We start from the raw sequence: 20,445 nt of genomic DNA on the forward strand, positions 1-20,445 counted from the left end.
TTACTTTGATTTGTCAATAACTAGCTCACATGTTTAAGTTCAATATTGATATGGATGTATTGTAAACTCATATACAAAGTATAGGGAAATGATGAAATGGTCAGTGTGTGTTAGATTAGGGTTTTGTTTCTGATCTTTACTCGAGGGCTATGTGTTAAATCCTTTTTATCCTTGATAAAGATATTTTATCCCTGTATTTTTGACAACTGATGTAGTTGTGTACCGGTAGGAAAGTGTGAGGTAAATATAATGTAGCATAATGGAAATTCTAAATCATGCTGAGAAATTACCTCTAAAGGGAGGTATAAAACATAACATTGTGTTCTGTGTCTGGATGTGAGATATCGAGGCACTCCCAGATGTACATAAAATAACTCATGGTAGTTGGAGTTGGGAGAAAACTGGACATTGCCCATTTGACCAAAAAGTGGGAAAAAACTGCTCTTTGGACGAAATTCTCTCTCCCAAGCTTTGTAACAGATGTATTGTGTTGATGAAAAGTTATTTCTATCTTGTTTTATTTAATATTTACAGGTTGATGGGATGACTCGTGAAAATGGAACGAGTCTGGAGGCGGCCATTGATGATGTTGATGACTGTCATACCACGGACGCGGATAAAACGAAGGCTGCCATTGGCTACATTCAGTCCAAAATCAATAAAACTAAGGACATGATCAAACAGGAACAGTCAGTGAAAGAATGTATGTCAAATTTTAAAACCTTTTAAACATGGCCATTTCATGTGTATGAATATTGTTGTCACTCCTATCCGTCTATCTCTTTATATTTCTATAGTTCTGCCAATCAGAATTTTTCAGATTTATTTTCAAACATCAATAATTGTTGATTGCTCCTTACCTTAAGAATGGTTATACATACTTTCAGAATGTTGCTGGTGGGTGTGTATTCCTTGTCCTGGCAGTGTTATGTTTAAAATATCTAATTCATTTGTTAGTAATTGACCTCCTCTTGCGCTTATATTTATTTTTTCAAGGGAGCTGACCTTGTATTGAAATATCTAGATTACATTTAAGGCTAATGTGAATGACTCTATATATTTCACAGCTCTACAATAATAACGAATGAATATTTACATTTACAGCTAATGTGAATGAATATTTACGATTAGCCACAAGTGCTGACAAACAGCAGGCTCAAAGAATTAAAACAGTTTTTGAAAAACGAAACCAAAAATCAGCACAAAGCATCATCCAGATGCAGAAAAAATTAGAAAATCTTCAGAAGAAACAGGATGACATTGAGCAACATGGTGTCACCAGCCACAAACAGGCCAAGGAAATGTTACGCGATGTCGGACAAGGTCTCAAGTAAGTAAAGTGTAGTTGATACCTACGGTTGGCATCTACCCAACTAATATCCCATTCCATATATTCTATTTTTAGCTGGTAAAACCCCTCAAATCAATAACATGTTTGAATAAATGAAGTAGCAAATCAATTAGTCTTAGTTTGAATAATCAGTCAGCCTGTTATCATACTAAATTCTAAAAGAAAGTTTAAGCTCAGTTACTTGCAATAATCTTGAATAATATCCCTTACTGTAAGCAACTAATTTAAAAATTAGATGTTTCAAACATTGTATTTGGGAATATGGCGATTTGTAAGATTCAGTTGGCCAAACTTTGTTTTATATTTTTTTAGGGGTGTAGTTGACAGTGTGAAGGGAGCTAAAGAGTAAGTTGTTTTTTGCAATAATGTTATACTACTCACATCTGTTTGACCATTGGCACTTGGTACATGGAAATATTGACTATCCTGGATGTTTGAAAAATTAGATAAAAAAAAGAAATTAACCCTGGACAGCCTGAAGAAATGAGAAACTACTGCTCCCTGTACCACATCAAACCCCTTAAATCATGTGAACAGCATGTGAACAGCTCTGTTTATTTTAACACCATAATTTGAATACACCTAAATATATTTTAATGATATATTTTTATTGTTGAAAATGGAAGTCAAAGTGTAAATATATTTGTTTCATTGTTGAAAATTAAAGTGAAAGTGTATATATTTGCCATTAAATTTCAAAATGACATTCAGAGGTCATCTTCAAATTTTACAGGTCTATTGTGGCTAAACCTAAAGAATTTGCACATTTGATAAAAAATAAATTTGGTAGTGAAGGAAATATTAATCAAATCAGTAAGTATAACAGTTTACTATAAAATATAACATTTCTTATCCAAAATTTATGAATACAAGGACATAACTATGTTTTATTGTCTGAAAATGGGTATTTTGCAGAGTTTCTGTTATCCAGCATTTATCATTCTTTAATGGTACTATTTAAAATATTTGACTATCACAGCTTAATGTTGTGGTCTTGACAATATTGTGTGAAAGCAAGCAAAATATTAGCAGCGAGTGACAGCTTTGGTTGTTTAGCTTGCAAAATTAAATTCATACCCGACTTATTTGGTATCATTTGAATAACGTGATGACTTTAAGTGGCATGCTGACACTTATGATAGTTCAGCCATTTTCAAAAATGTAATAGCAAATCATAAAAAAACAAATTTGTTTCAGTAAATCATTTATTTCAACAAATTGACAAAAGTGAAAGTAGAATTTTGTTGTGAGCTTACGTTTCAATCAAGTCGGTAAAAATATGATTGGAACAATAATTTTACTGCATGCTGGTACAAAATACCAGTAAATTTTGAATGTAGCAGAAACACTGATTGAGTCTTCGACATTGAAAACATGTTGTGATCTTACCGGGAAAAGATGGGCTTCTGATATCCAATATTTAAAACAAAATAAACATTTGTAACAAGGGACTCGAAGAATGAGGCTAGACAGTGAAGACATATTCTTATCTGGAGAGCATGCACAATAATTACTATCGGTGTAGACTGGAATAACCAGAGGCTAGAGATTGCCATTCGATTGAGACTTCTAACGTATTTCGCCAAACAAAACGATTGAATGTAATCAGTTTATATACATTCATATTAGATTGTCATATGCATTGCGACCCATTTGTGTTAATTTCTAGGTCCCAAATAATAGCAATTGAGCTCCTTTAAGGTGTTACAAATGAATATAATGGAAATTAAAAGTTTAGTTGAATGATACATTTGATTTGGATTGATTTCATTACAAAGTGAAATTGGGTATGCCATGATTGGATTGCTAAGTAGATCACAAGGCCTGTCACCTATGCAAGTTACAAATTTGGTCAGATACCTTGTTTAGCTTCAAATTCTTGAAGTCCACTCAACATCAAATCCATGACTTGCATAGGTAACAGGTCTTATTATCTACAGTGCACATGTTTTAAACACTCAGCCACTTATATAATTGTAAATGTTATCAATATTGTATAGAAATGGAAGATAATGGTGAAAACAAAGACCAGAATAAAAGTGGTGGAACACTACCTGCCAGGTAGGATAGAATTATATTTTAATATAGCATATTCAATGTATTTATGTGATAATTGCATGCCTGAGCTCATGATAGACATTTTTAAACATTTGGTCTGATTGTTCATTTTTGGCCATCTAAAGTTTGCATTACTTTCTATCGATTTCAAGACGTTTCTCACATCTTTAGGAGTGTCACCTGTGAAATAATACATGTCTGGCTTTACTTAAGCTGTACTTATACTTCATTATTTTATATTTTCAGTTTTAAGTATGAGGATAACGAAGATGATAATTCTAGTATAACTTCCGGGTCTGGTTTTGGGGCTCAAAGTAGCCCTCATTCCACATCCCAAAATATCACACAAACCTCTCCATTAGCCCAAACCCTAATAGAACCTATACTACATGATATCTCTGATGTTAGAGAAGAGGGGAAAAAAATACAGGATACTATTCAACGAATTATAGAAGATTTCGAGGCTTATAGAGTAAGTTGTGATTTCATGCTTGTTGATAAGGTGTTGGGTGGGTGTATAGTTTCCCTTTCTCGCTTCATAATTTAAGAAATTGATGTGTGGCTGAATGTTCTCAAGCTGAGGGTCTCTTTTTGCTTGATGACTGGTTGGGTGGTGGAGTTTGTCTCCCTCTCTTACCTTTAGTGACTTGTTAAATCTGAGTGGCCTCTCTCTCATGCTTGATGATGAGTTAGTTGGTTTTTGTGGCAATATATGTTCTAAGATGGGTAGTAAGTCTTTCTGGTAATATATATATGTAAAAATATGTGCATCTTTTTAAAAATGAATTTTTTTTGACAAATACTGTTTTATTTTCAGAATTCAGCTCAGGCCGATATATCAATGTTACGTCATTTGTTAGATGAAGAAAAATACAAAATAGAAAGAATGGAAGACCAGATGAATGATTTAACAGAATTACACCAGAATGAAATAACTAATTTAAAACAGGTAATGTAACAACAAATTTAAAATAAGTAATAAAATGACAAACAAATCTAACTTAAAATGAGTAACAAAATAACTAATTTAAAACAAGTAATGGAATAACTTATTTAAAATAAATAATAAAATAAGTAGTTTTAATATGGTGAGTAACAAACAAAACTAACTTAAAATGTATAATAAAGTAAATAATTTAAAAGATCACAAAATAAAGAATTAAAACTGGTAATAAAATAACTGATTAAAACAGTTAATGAATAATTAATTAAACGTAATTTAATTTGGTAATGAAATAACTAATCAAAACAGGTAAAATGAATTGTTTTGTTAAATAAAGTATATTTTTTCAATTATAGGATATAACTAGTATGGAAGAAAAAATAGAATACCGGTTGGAAGAAAGAACCAGTGATTTGAGTGATCTAGTTGACAATTGCCAAACAAGAGTATGTATATAATGTATCTGATTAATAATAATCTTGAGGGGAGCAATAGGGATTGTAGCAATGTACCATATTGTAGGTTTTCTCAAATTAATCAGTAAACTTATCTTGATCCTAATTTTTACATACTTCAGATCTCTTGTACAGTTTTTTTACTTACATCAAAACTGCAAATCTTTATTTATTTTTAGATTCAGCGTATGGAACAGCAGCAACAGCAACAACAAATATTATCCATGGAAATGGTGGAGAATGTAACATTTCGAACTATTTTAACCAAATTAATAAATGTAGTTTTAGCATTAGTAGCTGTTATATTAGTCTTTGTGTCAACAGCTGCTAACTTATTATCTCCCTTTCTTACAACCAGGTAACGAATGATCTTATCTTGATATATTTATTTTAATAATAATCACCTTTATCCACACGTCCTACTTGGCTTAAATAATGTTGATTCTCAAATTAAAAAAGGAGGGAATTTTGATGTAGTCTTAAATGGTATTAACAGAAAATGAATGTAGATATATTTTTTCCTCCCAAAGCTAAAGATCCTGGAACACAAGCATGCCATGTTAGTCCCAATATCAGGACCAAGTTTGTTTTGAAAGGAAATATATTTTTTCTCTCTGATAGTCTCGGTTTGGCCAAATAAGTTTGTGTCAGATGTATACATAATTTACTTCTATGAGGCCAGTAATAGTTGGAAATATTGATATATGTATTGGCAATAAACTGTTATTGAAAAGTAATTGAAATGTAACTAAAATGTAATTACATTTCCATTACTCATTCATGTTTTTTTTATCATTTCAGGTTGAGAATAATATCCACCATTGTGATAATATTTGCTCTAACGCTAATTGGCCAAAACTACGACTCAATTGGAGTATTGCCAGGTTATATCTGGGACAAACTGAAAAATATATTACCATGGTGATAGTCAAATGAAAATTTTTCCTAAAGGTGACAATATATTTTTAATGAAATTGGAAGTGTCCAGTATGGATGGAACAGCAATTTTTTACAGAGAGATAATAATTTTATAACTGAAATTATCGGGACGTGTAATAAATGTCAAGTCAGAAACGAAGATGTCAATTTCTTGTGTCTGGATTGGATAAAAATCTATACAACTTTGTGATGTTTTGACCTGAAGCTGAAAATAGAAGGCATATGATTGGATAATATTTTTTTAATTGTCATTATGATTGGACGATCATTTCTTCAATCATAATTAGGATTGTGATATGTTTTCCTGTGTGTATTTTCCCTTTTTCTTTTTCGGAATTTGGAACAAGAGGCAATATATATGTGTGTATATATATTATGTACAGATTCAAGTATTTTTAGACTTAATGACATGTTAACATGTTGGATTTTCGAGGAAAAGAGTCACTATTCTGGAAGTGAAATAAACATATACACAGTGTGTTCTATTTTTGTGTTTGTATGACAAAGGTCAAGAATTGGGTATTAGCTGGCCTAAGCAACCTTTTTATGCACACAAAATCACTACATCGATAAAACATGAAATTCAGCAAGTGATATTGAATTTTGTGTATCATTCAAAGTCAAGATCACTTGCGCTGTTGGAGTTTTAACAATAGTGCATGAAAATGCTGCTGTTTGGGCAAAATTGTCTCTCTCATATTGCGCACATAACCATAGAAATAAAAATTAACTGTATGCTTTGTATGTGACCGTAACTATCTGCTTGTGTTCACGTCAGTGCAGAAATGGTTTGAATTGGGGCACATGATAATGCCATATATGGTTATAAGAATCACATGACAATGCCTTATAAGGTTATGCCTTATAAGGTTGTAAGAATTAGATGACATGTTAATATGTATGTATGTATATAGAGCTTTGTTAAATTATACAAACTTTATTTCTGTGTGTGAAATATACCTGTATATAGAAATAATTATAAAGCCATATCACTAAACTAGTTTGATATAAATACCATACACATTTCTACATTCTAACAAAAGGCAAAATAGGTAATTTATAATCATGTTGTCCTCCTGCAATGTCATTTTCAAACAGATCTGTCCTAATGATTGTAAATATGATGTAACTTTCAAATTATGATACAGTAACATGTATATTAAAGCTAGATGGGCAACTAAGATATGACAAAGAAAATATGCCATAGAGTTCACTTTCAGTCATAAAGTTTGGCAAATATTTTATTTACTAAAGTATAGTTTTCATTGTTAACGTTAATTTGCCCAAGTAAATGTGCTTAGATGGCAACACAGGTCTTCCATTGGATATTGTTTCGAACATATACATGTATATGGTTTGTTTCTGACCTGTTGTAAAATTGACTGGCAAATTAAAAAGTCAATCAATTTACATGCCTTAAATTTAGGTATTTCAACTTTAAAACCTTTAAGTTTTAACTTTAAATCACAATAAATTCAGCTAATGTTAAAATTTTGTACACCCACACTACCGGTACATGTTTTGTTTATGTTAGAGGCTAGCACTAGTAAGAACTAAAAGCTTATCAAATCTTAATTATTTTAGACAATTTTTTCATGGGTTGCTTATTTTGTTCAGTTTATAGTACAAATAATTAAACATTTGACGGCTTTTATGGACCCCTCAGTCAACATAGATGCTCTGGCCGTATGGTTCATTGCCTGGCAACCTATTTTTTTATAAATTAAGAAAATGCTTAATATTGTCACATCGGGGTGTCTGATATGACAATCCCATATATGGTCTGACCATATATAGGCGATTCCACAGGACATTTATTTCAAAGCTTTAATTATCCATTTAATTTTATTATTATCTTTTAGAATATTGTCTTCATGTTCAATCTGATTAAATTCTGAAATCAAATATGTTTTATTTTATTTGTGATATTCTAATACATGCACATCTGATATTGTTTTGGAAGCCAGTGTTAAGAACTCAGGAACTTATTGACTAATCAAAATTTCTGTATTTTTGTGGAGAATTATGGAGATTTTAAAACGGCAAGCATACACAAACAGTGCAGATGTGTTAGGATAGTTAGGGCCAGAGTTTGATTGGTTGATAGAACTCTCACAAGCAGAACACAATACCGTACATGTAGGTTAGATTGCATTAAAAGTGTAAATGTAAGAAAACAATTGTAATTTAATTTTAATTTGATTGACCTAATGTTGGATATACACATCTCTTCATCCCTTTAAAGTAAAAATTAAAGAGGGCATTATCACTGTCAGTAAGAAAATAAAATCTGATTTATTTTGATTGATATCACATCAATTTAAAATAAAAGTAGATTCACATCTTGTCAAAAATCCAAGCACTAGAGAAAGGTACGTTTTGCTCAAGCCTTTGAGCATATTGTGTTTTGATACAGTGGGTTCAGGACTTTAGGTCTTACTCTTAGGTTAGTATAGAAATTAAATGACAATATTTGAAGAAACAGTCCAAAATTTAGAGAAATAACCAAAATAGCCTTTCTGAAAGTTTCAGCTCCAAAGATTGAATGATTAAGGGTTATGAGACTCACTTAGGTGCTCAGTCAGATGGGTGGCTTGATAATTACTTACCAAAATAGGCAATTGTAGAATTTGAAAACCACACCTAGAAACTGACTGACTGTATTTCTATGAAGCATGGAGCTTCAGAAAGTTGCACAGAATTAATCCATTGGATTCCAAAAATATATCTGGAAAACAGTTTCTGTGTCTTGAGACAAATTAAGAAGGCAGTGTGAAATCAAAAGAAAACAATGTAAACTACAAATCAAATGGTGATGGGTAGAATGGATTGATATGAATAATTTTTTAGATTTAGATTATTTTTTTAATAAAAAGTATTTAGGACTGTAAGCTCTATATTGAACTTTTATTTTTAGTAAGTTCGTGTTTTATTAAGAAAGCAAATCTTTTAAAACCAATATTCTCATTCAAGACTATATTGCTTGTGCTTCATGATCAACTTCAACAAATAATCTGAAGAAAATAGCATACATTTGTGTAGTGTCAAAGATCATACATAGATTTCTTGCATCTCTTATGATTGCAGGAGAGGAATATGAGGTTCACCTTGTATTTGAATGGTAAGTGCTAAATGATAAGGCCAGCTCAATTTTTCGTCATAGGTCACGAGATGTAAACAGAGCTAGCGCTAATCCCAGCCCTAACCCTAACCCTGGACCTAGCCCCAATGCTTACCATAACCCTACCTACAATCTCACCAACAATCATGTGCCCTAACCTTATTTACATCCTGGCTACCTTGACAAAAATTGAGCTGGCCTTAACAAATAGATTTAGCCATATTTGAATATCATGCAGAATTCCCAGTTAACCTGGTATATTTACACATTTCCCATCAGTCATTACATGAACTGTATACACTACCTGCTATTTTGTTCAGACTATTATTCATTGTAGTTGAAAGAGTAGCCAATACCTGATTTTCTGCACAGTCTACATACAGTTAATTAAAAATCAGAACTTGTATAGAAGCAGCCCACCTATTGTGTAGAACTAGATATTATTTTATGAATAGTATTAAACACAGCATCAACATACTCAATTGTTTTTATTATGTACAATATATCCAAAAATGTTGGCGTTTAAACTGAGGGGCCCTTTTCGACTGGAGGTAAATTTGTGGGCATCACAAAGAAAACCTGGGTTTGTGCATAAATGAAGCTTGACGTAATGAACCTGTTATCAACTGTTTCATGAGTTTGTCTAAGAGTCACCACCACTGAGCTTGCGAATGGTGACTTGCCTCCACTAGTCAAGGAATTGGAGAGATTTGTCTGGCAAGTGTACCTTTCATCCAGTCCATTAACCCTACCAGCACTAAGACGGTAATTGTTCAAGTAAAAACAAGCCAACAGTGAGGCTGATGTCCCCCACCGAAATTCCAAAATAAATAGATGACACATATTAATTATTCGCACATTTTTTTTTTTTTCAAAAGTATCAAGCAATCAAATTCCAAAGTCTTGACCAATCAAATTCTCATCATCAAACTTAGTCAAGGTAATGATATAACGAATTTAATTAAAACCAAAGTTATTGGCCCTAAAGCATCAACCAATCAGATTGCTTATCTCTGCTAACCCTAAGCAGAAAATGCTTGCTCATCTTCGAACTCCATCAAGGCTTTCGCCTGATAAACACCTACACCAAGTTTGAACGTTCTAGCTCAATTAGAAGGAGACTTATTGTGTTCCAAAGTCTCGGCTAATCAAATTGCTTATCGTTCTGCTTACCCTGAGCAGAAAATGCTCATTATCGAACTACTAGTAAGTCAAGGTAATAATGTGAATTATCGAACTAAGTCAAGGTAATAATGTAAAGTAACTATACACCAAGTTTCGTTACTCCCACTTAAAGATACATTATGTGAGATTTTTATAGAGAGTTGGCCATTCTTGCTATAACAGTTCAAAAGTAGATGATGAAAGAAGAATATATTGAAAAATTCAGTCAAATTACTTTGAACATAGTTATCATCGTTGTAATATTTGACTAAAATGGTAGCGAAATGCGTCATCACCTTCGCCGATCGTTTGATTGACAGGCGTTAACTCCACCTACATATCTCGATTATCAAGTAAAGTTTTCAATGGCATACGGAAACTCTTTACAGCGGCCTCGCTAAGTACACTATTTAAACAACAAGACCAAAATCAACTCTGTAGACCCACGGATGGCTCGGCTACAGCTCGGATTTAAATAGGATTTCACTAATTGATTAAATCAAATAAGGGGTAACCTGATGAAAATACGTCAGTTAGATCGAGGCTAAATGATAGAGTGTATAACATCTGAAGCCTAAATTAAGACTTGCAATAATCAGATTTAATTAGCTCTTGCATAATGCATGTTTAATTAGAACTAAAGTTATCGTGTCCCAAAGCATCAACCAATCAAATTGCTTATCTCGGCTTACCCTAAGCAGAAAATGCTTATCTTCGAACTCCATCAAGACATTTGCCTAGTAAATACCTACACCAAGTTTGAACGTTCTAGCTCAATTAGAAGGAGGGTTATTGTGTTCCAAGGTCTCGGCCAATCAAACTGCTTATCGCTCTGCTTACCCTGAGCAAAAAATGTTCATTATCGAACTTAGTCAAGGTTATGATGTAATGAAACTATTATACACCAAGTTTCGTCACTCTCACTTAATTAGAACTAAAGTTATCGTGTCCCAAAGCATCAACCAATCAAATTGCTTATCTCTGCTTACACTAAGCAGAAAATGCTCATCTTCGAACTCCATCAAGGCATTGGTCGACCTAATAAACACCTACACCAAGTTTGAACATTCTAGCTCAATTAGAGAGCTACTGTGTCCCAAAATAGTGTGACGGACAGACAGACAGGCGAGGGACAAAAAAGCATGCAAGGAGAGATGCTGCCCCTGACGCGTGCTGCATATTGTTGCCCCATGTCATATTAAGAGTAAATTACATTGCCATGTGCGATAAGTCATAGGCTACGTGAACTGATCCCAGCACCTTACTGTCATTGAACAAAATGGCTGGCCGTTGGACAAAGGCATTTATGATCTTGTTCAGAAACTTGCTCTGCCTTCGAGGGGGTTGGATGGCCGAATGGTTAGCACGTGACAAGGAGTGGGGTCAGGGGCGGATTGGGCCATCGGAAGGGCCGGTCGGACAAAAAATGAAAAAAATAATTTTGTCCAATTCGTCTAAAAAACCTTTTTCTGCTGAACATTATATGGGAGGTGTGGGGTATTGAACCGGCCATGGAGCGATGATGATCATGTTGTATGTGGCAGGTGGCTTTAACGGGCCGCCATGCCATCACTGGAGTCTGGAATGGGCTGGTATAATAGACTTTCTGGGCCGGGTGTGCTGGGTGTGGGCCGGAATTCGGAATCCTGCAATGGGGATTCCGAATTCCATCCGAAAATTTTATCGGATTCACCCGACCTTGTCGCCCGCAAATTTTCTAATTATTAAGTCACCTGCACCCTGTTTGTGAGAATACGCCAGAAACGTCTGCCGATGGTTCGTATCTCCAAAAATATTCAAGTTTAAGGCCTCAGCAAAATTTGATGATAGCTGGTCTGCTTGCTGAATATGAGTGCGATACGATTACCTGGGGCGGGTGCTTAAAAAAATTCCTTGACACTTTTATTGACTCGTTATTTTCAGAGATGAAATTACAGAATTGGGATGTCGGGAATGGTCTCAAATTGCGGGAAATGGCCTCCCATTTCTAAAAATTCAAAAATGAACTGTGTCCCGTACGCCCATGCATGTCCGCTCCCACTCCGTCAAGACCACCTGTTATTCAATATTCGTAACTGGTTAATCAAATGGTAAAAAATTTCTCAACTAGTCCCATTTTTTAATCAGTTAAATTCTCTTGACTCTTGACGATACAATGATAATGTGTTAATTAATAATATGACGAAGTAGTATGGGGGCCTTTATAGGGACGCACGTGCGTGAATGTGCGTGCATGTGACCTTGACCTTGCACGTGCGTGACCTTGCACTGAATGACCCCTTGCAGGTGCGTGACCTTGCACGTGTGTGACCCCTTGCACGTGTGTCACCCCGTGACCTAGAAAAGAGAGGGGCGCGCGCGCGGGAGAGAAAGAGAGAGAGAGCAGAGGAAAGAAGAAGAGAGCAGAAGACAAAGAGAACAAAAGAAGAAGAGAGCAGAAGGGGAAGGGGAAACAACTCTGTACATTGCATAAGTTGGCCCTGAAAAGGGCCGTTGTCCTCACTAGAACGTGAGGGTTCCTTAACAGGAACACTTCGGATTTTCCGCCAAATACCTTAGCCGCTTCTGGCATTTGAGATGATGTTTCGACCTCCTATGATAGGTGTTGGAAACATCTACGCCACACCAGTAGCAGACAAGATAATCGGCACCCGGCCGATTACCCCTAAACATAGGGTAACACCCCCACAAGTATTGCAAAATCTGTAATATTTTCGATCCATTTTGCTTGTGACATCTCTGGCTTCGACACTCCTATTTATGGTTCGGGAGGGGACGAGTCTAGTGTGTTGGGACGATACCATTTTCCACCAATCAAAATAGCACGACATCACAAAAAAACAGACACGTGATATGTTGTCGACATTTTATTGAACAAAACTTACAAAGTTATCATGACAAAAGAAACTTACAAAAACATATTTACAGAGCAAAAAAGCATTGACATCGTTGACCCTTCTTCTGTTCCTCTTGCAAGTTGGGAAAATGATCCCTAGCCCATTGTAAACGATATACTCGACCGAAAACGGAAAGGGGATATGGGGAAGGAACGTGAAATCGATGACACAGAAAATAAAAGCAATAATGTCCGCACACGACACTGTCGAGTCTTTGAATCCATCTGGGTTGGTAGTCGAGTTGTTGATCTTGAACGAAACGTCGAAAGGCGTCTCCATAGATATCAGGAGGGCAACCATAGGAATCAAAGAAGGTGACGTGATTTGACCCTTCACACACAAACACGGTCCAATGTTTGCCCGGTTGGTCTTCGTCGTCCGTGTTGATGACGTAGGCTTTGGGGTACGAGGTCGGGTGCAGTATATCCAGGTGATTACGAACCCATACGCCACCGAAAATAGGAGCGGGGAGATGTTTTTTTAAAGCTCGTGTCAGTTGTCGGTTGGAGAGAGCCTCACCAATCGGTGGTGATTTTTCGTAAGTGGTCGATTTCCAAGACATTGTCGTTGGTCAAATCAAAACAATACAGGTTGTACCCATTAATATAGTCGTGGAAAGGGAGGTCCAGGTCTTCTCTGGTGTTTAAGACGGCCACCCTTTTCATCAAATCCAGGTAGGGTGCGATGGCTTGTCGCTGGGGAAAGTTCACGTCGTATTCGCTCACGATTTCCCCGTGCTTGGTCAGTTTGATGTTTTCCAATTGATTGTTTTCGAAATGGAACGGATTTCTGTTTTTTCTTCCGTCGTAGGCCGTGTTGCGCACCATCCCCACGATCAGTCTCTTCGGCAAGATTTCCTTGTCGAACAGATTACCTAGGATGTGATGAGTGCGGTTGTCGGGAATGACCATGTCTCGGACGGTCGGACCACCACGCGACGTTGGACGATAGAAGTTGCTGTTCGATGCGTGTCCGGGTACTGGGATTCAGTGTGACGAACGGGATATCCAGGTAGGCTTTGATGAATTCGACTTTGTAGTCTTTTGCATCGTTGCCTTCGCCGTACATCAGAAAAAATTTCGGAGAGTGTTTTTCCAATTTCAGTCGCACGTCCACACCGCTAAGCAGATACCGATCTTGTAGACACATGTCCAAGTGTAGACGTGACTGTAGTTCAAAGGTGCGACTGGCAGCGATGACTTTCTGACGTTGTTCCAATCCTTTGTTACTCGGCGCCTGTCGTACACCGTCCACGGTGGTGGCAACGGATCTCAAGGAATCCAACTGACCGGCGGTGTCTTTTTCCCACAGGACTTGTTTCGACAGGTGATCGTTCTTGGCTCCCTTACCGAAACTCAACAAATTCTCCAAGTAAGCCCGGTAGGGATAGTTTGGCAGAGAGGTGGTGACCAAGGTGTCGGCATCTTTTCCCAAGCGTAATTTGACGTCTTTGAACAACGAATAAAACAGGTTGTTAACGGGTGCGACTTGACTGTCCACACCCAGGTCACTCCCGTCGTCCTTGGTCACCTTCAGGGCCAGGTGCAGCGTCATGTTGGCCAAATCCATGTAATCGTCGGTGTGATTGGAAATATGAAATTCGATGGGTCCGTCGTGGTTCAAGTCGGGTGTCAACGGATACTTTCTGATATTGGTCACTTTGTGTATGGCCGTCTTGGTGTCGGGTACGCTGAACAAATTCTGCAATTCGTCTCGCGCACAGGGACAGGAATCATTGCGCATTACCTGCGTAGCCATGATCGAAGATATCTAATTTGCGTCGTTTGTGAGAAGTGACCTGTGTCTTCTTCTTCCTCTTTGGACGATGTGAAGTGGACGGGGATCGTGAGGGATCTTTTATAGGTTCCAGGTGGGCGACCACGTTCTTGAGTGTGTCGGACATCGTGTTGGACACCGCGGGCCGAAGCGTGTCCTGAGCGACTTTCTTCCAGTTCCATTTTTCCCGACGCTCTGTCCCACTTTGGGTAACACTTGGGCCACATTCTTTTTCACGGCCGCTTTGCCGGCCGACCACAGGGTCTTTCCCACGGATTTGACGGCATTCAACAATCCCGACCATCGACCGGCACCCGTTGTCGCAGAATTCCCCCTCTGTACACTACCAGACCGGCCCCTCGCTGTCTGAGCACTCCGCTTTTGTACACTTGAATCATCGTCGGCGACGGAAATGAAGTTGGACCACCACCTTACCGTCGAGAAATGGCACGGCGTTTCCCATTCCGTTCCTTATATAGAGAACAATGGAGTTTAGTCGACTGTACTTCAGTGGTAAGTATTGAATCCTGGCGGGACGATGATACAATCGTCGACTGGGAATCACGTCCAACAGGGGAGCCTGCATGTCGCCCACAATCTGAGGTTCGATAATGTCCGTGTACACGTAAAACAGATCGAACTGGATTTGAAGATTTGGGGTATGGTGAGCGTAGTAAGGCAGGAGACTTTGGCCATCGTCGCCGGTCATTTCTATGGACTGCAATCTGAGGTTCGATAATGTCCGTGTACACGTAAAACAGATCGAACTGGATTTGAAGATTTGGGGTATGGTGAGCGTAGTAAGGCAGGAGACTTTGGCCATCGTCGCCGGTCATTTCTATGGACTGCAGGGAAATCATCATTTCGTTTCCCGTCCATCCCAACATGGACACGATGGGTCCACGCAGACGAACATCGATTCTCGGCAATATGTCCAAGTAGAAAAGCGCCTCCACGTGATTGATTTTCAGATACACTCTATCGTTGGTGTTGTCTTTCTTGAAAGAAACGAAGGAACCTCTTTGCACGGCCCCGTGACGCATTACCTCTCGAGTTTCGTAATCGCTCTGCTGTTTCTTCTCGTGGTCGGTCATTTCCTTGTTGTTGGGATCCAAGCGGACGGGTTGATTGGCCAAATGATTGTAGATGGGAGCCAGATTCCACAAATCATCCAGTCTAGTGTTCAGGACATCCAGGATATGTCTGAGCGACTCGTAGTCGTCACTCTTGATGTGTGTTTCCATTTCGATCGATCCCTTGGCCTCTTCGCCCTTGACACCCTTGAAACAATACGAGGGATCGATGCTGTGATGTTCCTGGCATATCTTTACTTCGGGTTCTTCGCTCGAGGGCGACCAAGAATGAACGCGTAAGTCGATCGTATTGTCTCGGTGATCGATGTTGTTCCATTGGTTCAGGTAACGTGATCATGGACAGCCCCACTTCCCATTCCCGATGATCGACGAGAAGTGGCGGATACAGGTGTGTTTGATACATGGACACGGTGTTGTCGGGATACCACGGCATGGAACTGTCACTAGGGAGCGTGAGGTAAAAGGGTCGGTCGTTGTTCATTGTGTTTGGTTTTCAAGGTCGGAGAAGGTAACAGGTAACCCAGGGTACTGGAGAGCAAGGCCGTCCACAAGGTGGTCTGTGATCCGTCGGGTTTGAAAGCCAATTGGGACAAGGAAACACCTGCCACGACGTACACTAAAATCACTTGACAGAAAAAGACGATTTCCGCTTGGGGCACACGTTTTCCCAAGAGTGACCAATTGTGGGATGTCGCGGATGTGGACATGGTTTCGTCTTGCATGTTGACTGAGGTGGGCGTCTCTCACTCCTATATATACGTTTTGGAGACTGGTCCTGTCGATCCACGAATTATAACTCGCCGGATAACCCAACCATTTCACCAACACTTTGTCTTTTTTTCTTTCGAGTACTCTTTCGATGGGAAAGATCTCGTCGTCGTTGACTTGAACCGCTTGCAATTCTTCGGGATAGAAGGTGCCTTGAATGGGTTCGCCCACTTCGTCCAACAGCTTGTAACCGGGACCAACGTTGGGTGCGACGTTAGCCGTTTCTAGAGTCCAGTTCGGCCAGTAACCTTTGTCGAAGGCACCGTGTTTCGGTAAAGCCAAACGTACGGTCGTACCGACGTCCATTGTTCTCTTTTTCTTTTTGAGGGGGCGTGGAGGTGTTGTCAACATCCATTCGTGTTCGGGACGAACGTCTTGGGGTGCCATACCGATGGTCCGATGTCGTCTGGCGTTGTAAGCCCGAACCAATTCGTCTAGCACGTCAATGTACCGTTGTGTTTGTCGATGAGTAAAGTATCGCCACATGCGCTCTTTCAGTGTCCGTTGAAATCGTTCCACCACACTGGCCTTGGTTTCGACGTTTTGTGTCACGAAAAAATGATTTTTTTTTTCAGAAAGCTTGCATTTTTCGATTGAGGAATTCGGTGCCTTTGTCCGTTTGAAGTCGCTGGGGTTGTCGACTTTGAAAGATGCGACTAAAGGCGTCCACCAAACTATCTCCCGTCTTGTTTTTGAGCGTACTTGGAAAACACGTCGATGACACACAACAAGTACCTGTATCCCTCATTCTGTTGGGCCATGGCCGACATATCGCTCAAATCGGCTTGCCACTGATGATCTATGCCGGCCACCACCGTGGGAGTCCGAGAGAATTTCTTTTTCAGTGGTTTGTGCAAGGTGTACGGCCTTTGTTGTTTCAACCATGTTTTGACTTTGTCCAAGGGCACACCGGTAGCTTTGTGGAGACCCAGGGCTCCACCAAAAGCGGCCGGGTGTTTCGGGTCGTAATAGACTTTCTTCAGCTTTCGTTCAATGTTTCTGCCGGTGTCCATGTGATCAGGCTATTTATAGTTTTTGCAAGGGGAGCCATCGGGCTAGCTTGGTAGGTGTAGATCTGACTCGCCCAGTAGGTGTACTCGTAGTAGGGGTATCGGTACTTGAGATTTTCTTCTTTATCGGGCGTCTCGGCGGAACGGGAGTCCGTGCGGGTGGCGTGTTCCATCGTTCTTGATTGCCGATGGCTTCGCGCGGTACGTTCGTGACTTTCAAACTTTGCATCACGCCAAACCATCCTAGTGGAGCCTGAGTATTTTTTCGCCGACGAACCAAATCGTTCACGATGTCGATGGCATTGGTGCCGGGTACGGGTACGCCATTCCGAACCAATTCCAAGTTCTCGTTCCACGACCAAGGTGTTTTCTCCTTCAGGTGTTTCAACAAAAGGCGAGCTCGATGTTGAAAGACCCGGGGGACCGACTCCAGGATGGGAGCCTCCGAGACCACGGTTGCTTCTTCTTCTTTTTGTTCGGGTATGTTCTCGTCCGACAAGGGAATGACCTGATTTCTTTTCCTTTGCATCGTTTGAAAACGTTGTAACAATTGTCCGTATCGTTGCATTTTATTTTCGTCGGTCAGTGTGGGATCGTTTAACACGTGTTGCATGTCTTGGTAAACATTTTCGACGACCTGCTCCAGTGGATCTCGATCGTATGCGGGTTCCACTTGTCTGACTTCGATAGGTTTTACGTCGGTGGCTAATTTCATCTTTTGGAAAGGACCGGGCCAACCGGTTGAAAAACCTCCCTTTTTGTTGCTTCAGAAGTCGCTGACGGGTCTTCCAAGGTGTTTTAGACGTGCCCAAACGTCGTAACAAGGGGGCGTCCTTTTTCAAACGTTTGACCACGTTCTCGGTCACACTCAAACACACCGTCGACGATGGGTTGAGCCTCGAGCAGAAGTGGGCGGTCTTTGGGTGCAGTGTTCAACAGGTACCGCAATGTGTCCATGACTGAGCTCGAGGCCGTTCACCGGTTCCCTTTTTATACCTTTTCCCTTATCCCCCAAATAATGTAGATAGCTCGGCGGCCATAGCGTTCGCTCTATCGCGGCTTCTAAGCCACGGATGTTTACCACCTTGTTGTCCTCCCAATAGTTTAGATACCAAAGGGGCTAAAGCTGGGAGGGCCATGGCGAGCAATGCACCGATGGCACCACCTTGTTGATTGAGAAGTCGCTGTTTGACGGCGGGTGATGTTCGTGGATTAGTCAATTTGCGAAGCATTGCTTGATATTGGTTCAACTCGGGACTCAGACCCCTTCCGCGCTGAACGTTCCGTCGAACGAATTTATTTCGTTTCTTGTTTCTTTCCTCTTGCAGTCTTTCCTTCCATCGCAGCAAGATACGAATCAACACCCCCCCCCCCCCCCCCGAAGAACCCACGTCCTCCAGGTTTCATGATCAGAGAGAGTTTTTCGGCCGTTGGCATGTTTCTCTCCGTCAGTTGGCTCAACACTTGTCGATTTCGTTCCACCCATTTCTTGTTCTGGGCGTGCAGTGGTTGGATGTTACCATTCAGCAAATGGTTGGCCGCCAACTTGAACCACTGCAACAATCCAAGACGTGCCCTACCCGTATTCTTGACCAATTGTCCACAAGCCATATCGGGAGTTAGATGTTGTAACTTGCGAATAAAGGACTTCAGTCCTTTCATAGAACTCTTCTTTTCTCTTCGGGGTCTACGAATGATTGGCGAGGGAGACCGAGTAGGGAATCTTGTGTGGCGTGGAGGTGTGACCGGTAAGGTGAGAGGTGGTGGCGTGGCCGGTAAGGGAGACATGGGACTAACGGGTGGTGTCAACGAGGGCAGCCATTGTGTTGTGGGTGCCCTCATTCTCGGACGAGTCTGCCTTCGTACCGTGAGATCACGAAGGTCCGGTGCCAGGGTCGGGAACGTCGCTCTGGGAAGAGTCGGAGGCGAGTGTTTCCGCTGCGTATTCTTCGTACGAGCCATCGTGACTAACAGAATCAATTCGAGTGACAGGTCCCCCTTTTATACTTTTTGGACGTAGGCGATGGGTGGTTCCTCTTGAGGTAAAATGTTGGATCTCAAACGCAAAGCTTCGGGCGTGTCGGGTTTCAAATCAATGAGTAAGTAACTGCGAGGGGTACTCGTCGCATCGGCGTAAGAATCCTGCATTTACTCTGAGTGGGAGGGGTACATCTGACGAGCCAACACGCCAATTTGTGAGGCGTTTTGGGGATTCTTGAACAAGACCAAGTAATGGGCATTCAGGCTGATGGTACACTGTTGCTTGTCGAACAAGTTTTGCACAATGTAAATGACACTCGTGTCGTGGTGATGACTCTTTTTGGTGAACCACTTTTGCAATATCTCCGTGTCTTCTCCCATCAAATCGTCCACGACCAAGACTTGTGGACCCTTGACTTGCTCCATCACGTCGTCAATGTCTGTCAAACCTTTGACGTAAGTGTAAGGAAAGCGATCGTAACTCTCTTGCCATTCCCCGTAGGCCCACACAATGCGCTGGGGAGGGATGTCGAACAGGGACGCTTGGAGAAATTTCTGTACAAAGACCGTCTTTCCAACACCCGTTGGACCGCTGACTAACATGGTAAAGGGGTGTTTGAACGCCACATCCATCTTGCACTGTTTCCCCCCTGCCTTTTATACCTTCGCGCCCACCACAGAACAACAGACATGGAGCGAAACAAGAACAGAATTTATTTTACAAAAAATACAAACATAGCATGGCATTCAATACAAATACAAAAAAACATGGCCTATAGTACAAAGGAAAAGAAGAAATGTTAGTTATCACGTTGTCTCTTTAGGATCTCTTGTCGCAGCCAGGGTACGTTTCGCAGGACGCGAGGAATCCAATACACATGTCCCAAAA

At 39.9% G+C, this 20,445-nt stretch overlaps 1 protein-coding gene across 7 annotated transcripts in view; it reads left to right on the top strand.

Annotated features, from left to right (window-relative positions):
* The window catches only part of LOC126813542 (transmembrane and coiled-coil domains protein 1), a 103,424-nt gene extending 95,773 nt beyond the window's left edge, over positions 1 to 7,651 (top strand). For 6 of the 7 annotated variants that reach the window (XM_050539161.2, XM_050539158.2, XM_050539159.2 and 3 more), the window contains 10 exons: positions 535 to 703; positions 1,105 to 1,330; positions 1,664 to 1,696; positions 2,085 to 2,164; positions 3,352 to 3,412; positions 3,656 to 3,881; positions 4,227 to 4,358; positions 4,709 to 4,798; positions 4,987 to 5,165; positions 5,609 to 7,651. In XM_050539161.2, the coding sequence (XP_050395118.1) occupies positions 535 to 703; positions 1,105 to 1,330; positions 1,664 to 1,696; positions 2,085 to 2,164; positions 3,352 to 3,412; positions 3,656 to 3,881; positions 4,227 to 4,358; positions 4,709 to 4,798; positions 4,987 to 5,165; positions 5,609 to 5,732 (1,320 nt within the window). In that variant the 3' untranslated portion in view covers positions 5,733 to 7,651. Of the gene's footprint in view, positions 1 to 100; positions 241 to 534; positions 704 to 1,104; positions 1,331 to 1,663; positions 1,697 to 2,084; positions 2,165 to 3,351; positions 3,413 to 3,655; positions 3,882 to 4,226; positions 4,359 to 4,708; positions 4,799 to 4,986; positions 5,166 to 5,608 lie in introns of those variants that run through there. The other variant, XM_050539164.2, reaches the window with a different exon arrangement.
* The last annotated feature ends 12,794 nt before the right edge of the window (positions 7,652 to 20,445 follow it).

Source organism: Patella vulgata, chromosome 1 (assembly GCF_932274485.2).
Source record: "Patella vulgata chromosome 1, xgPatVulg1.2, whole genome shotgun sequence".
Taxonomy (NCBI): Eukaryota; Metazoa; Mollusca; class Gastropoda; family Patellidae; genus Patella; species Patella vulgata.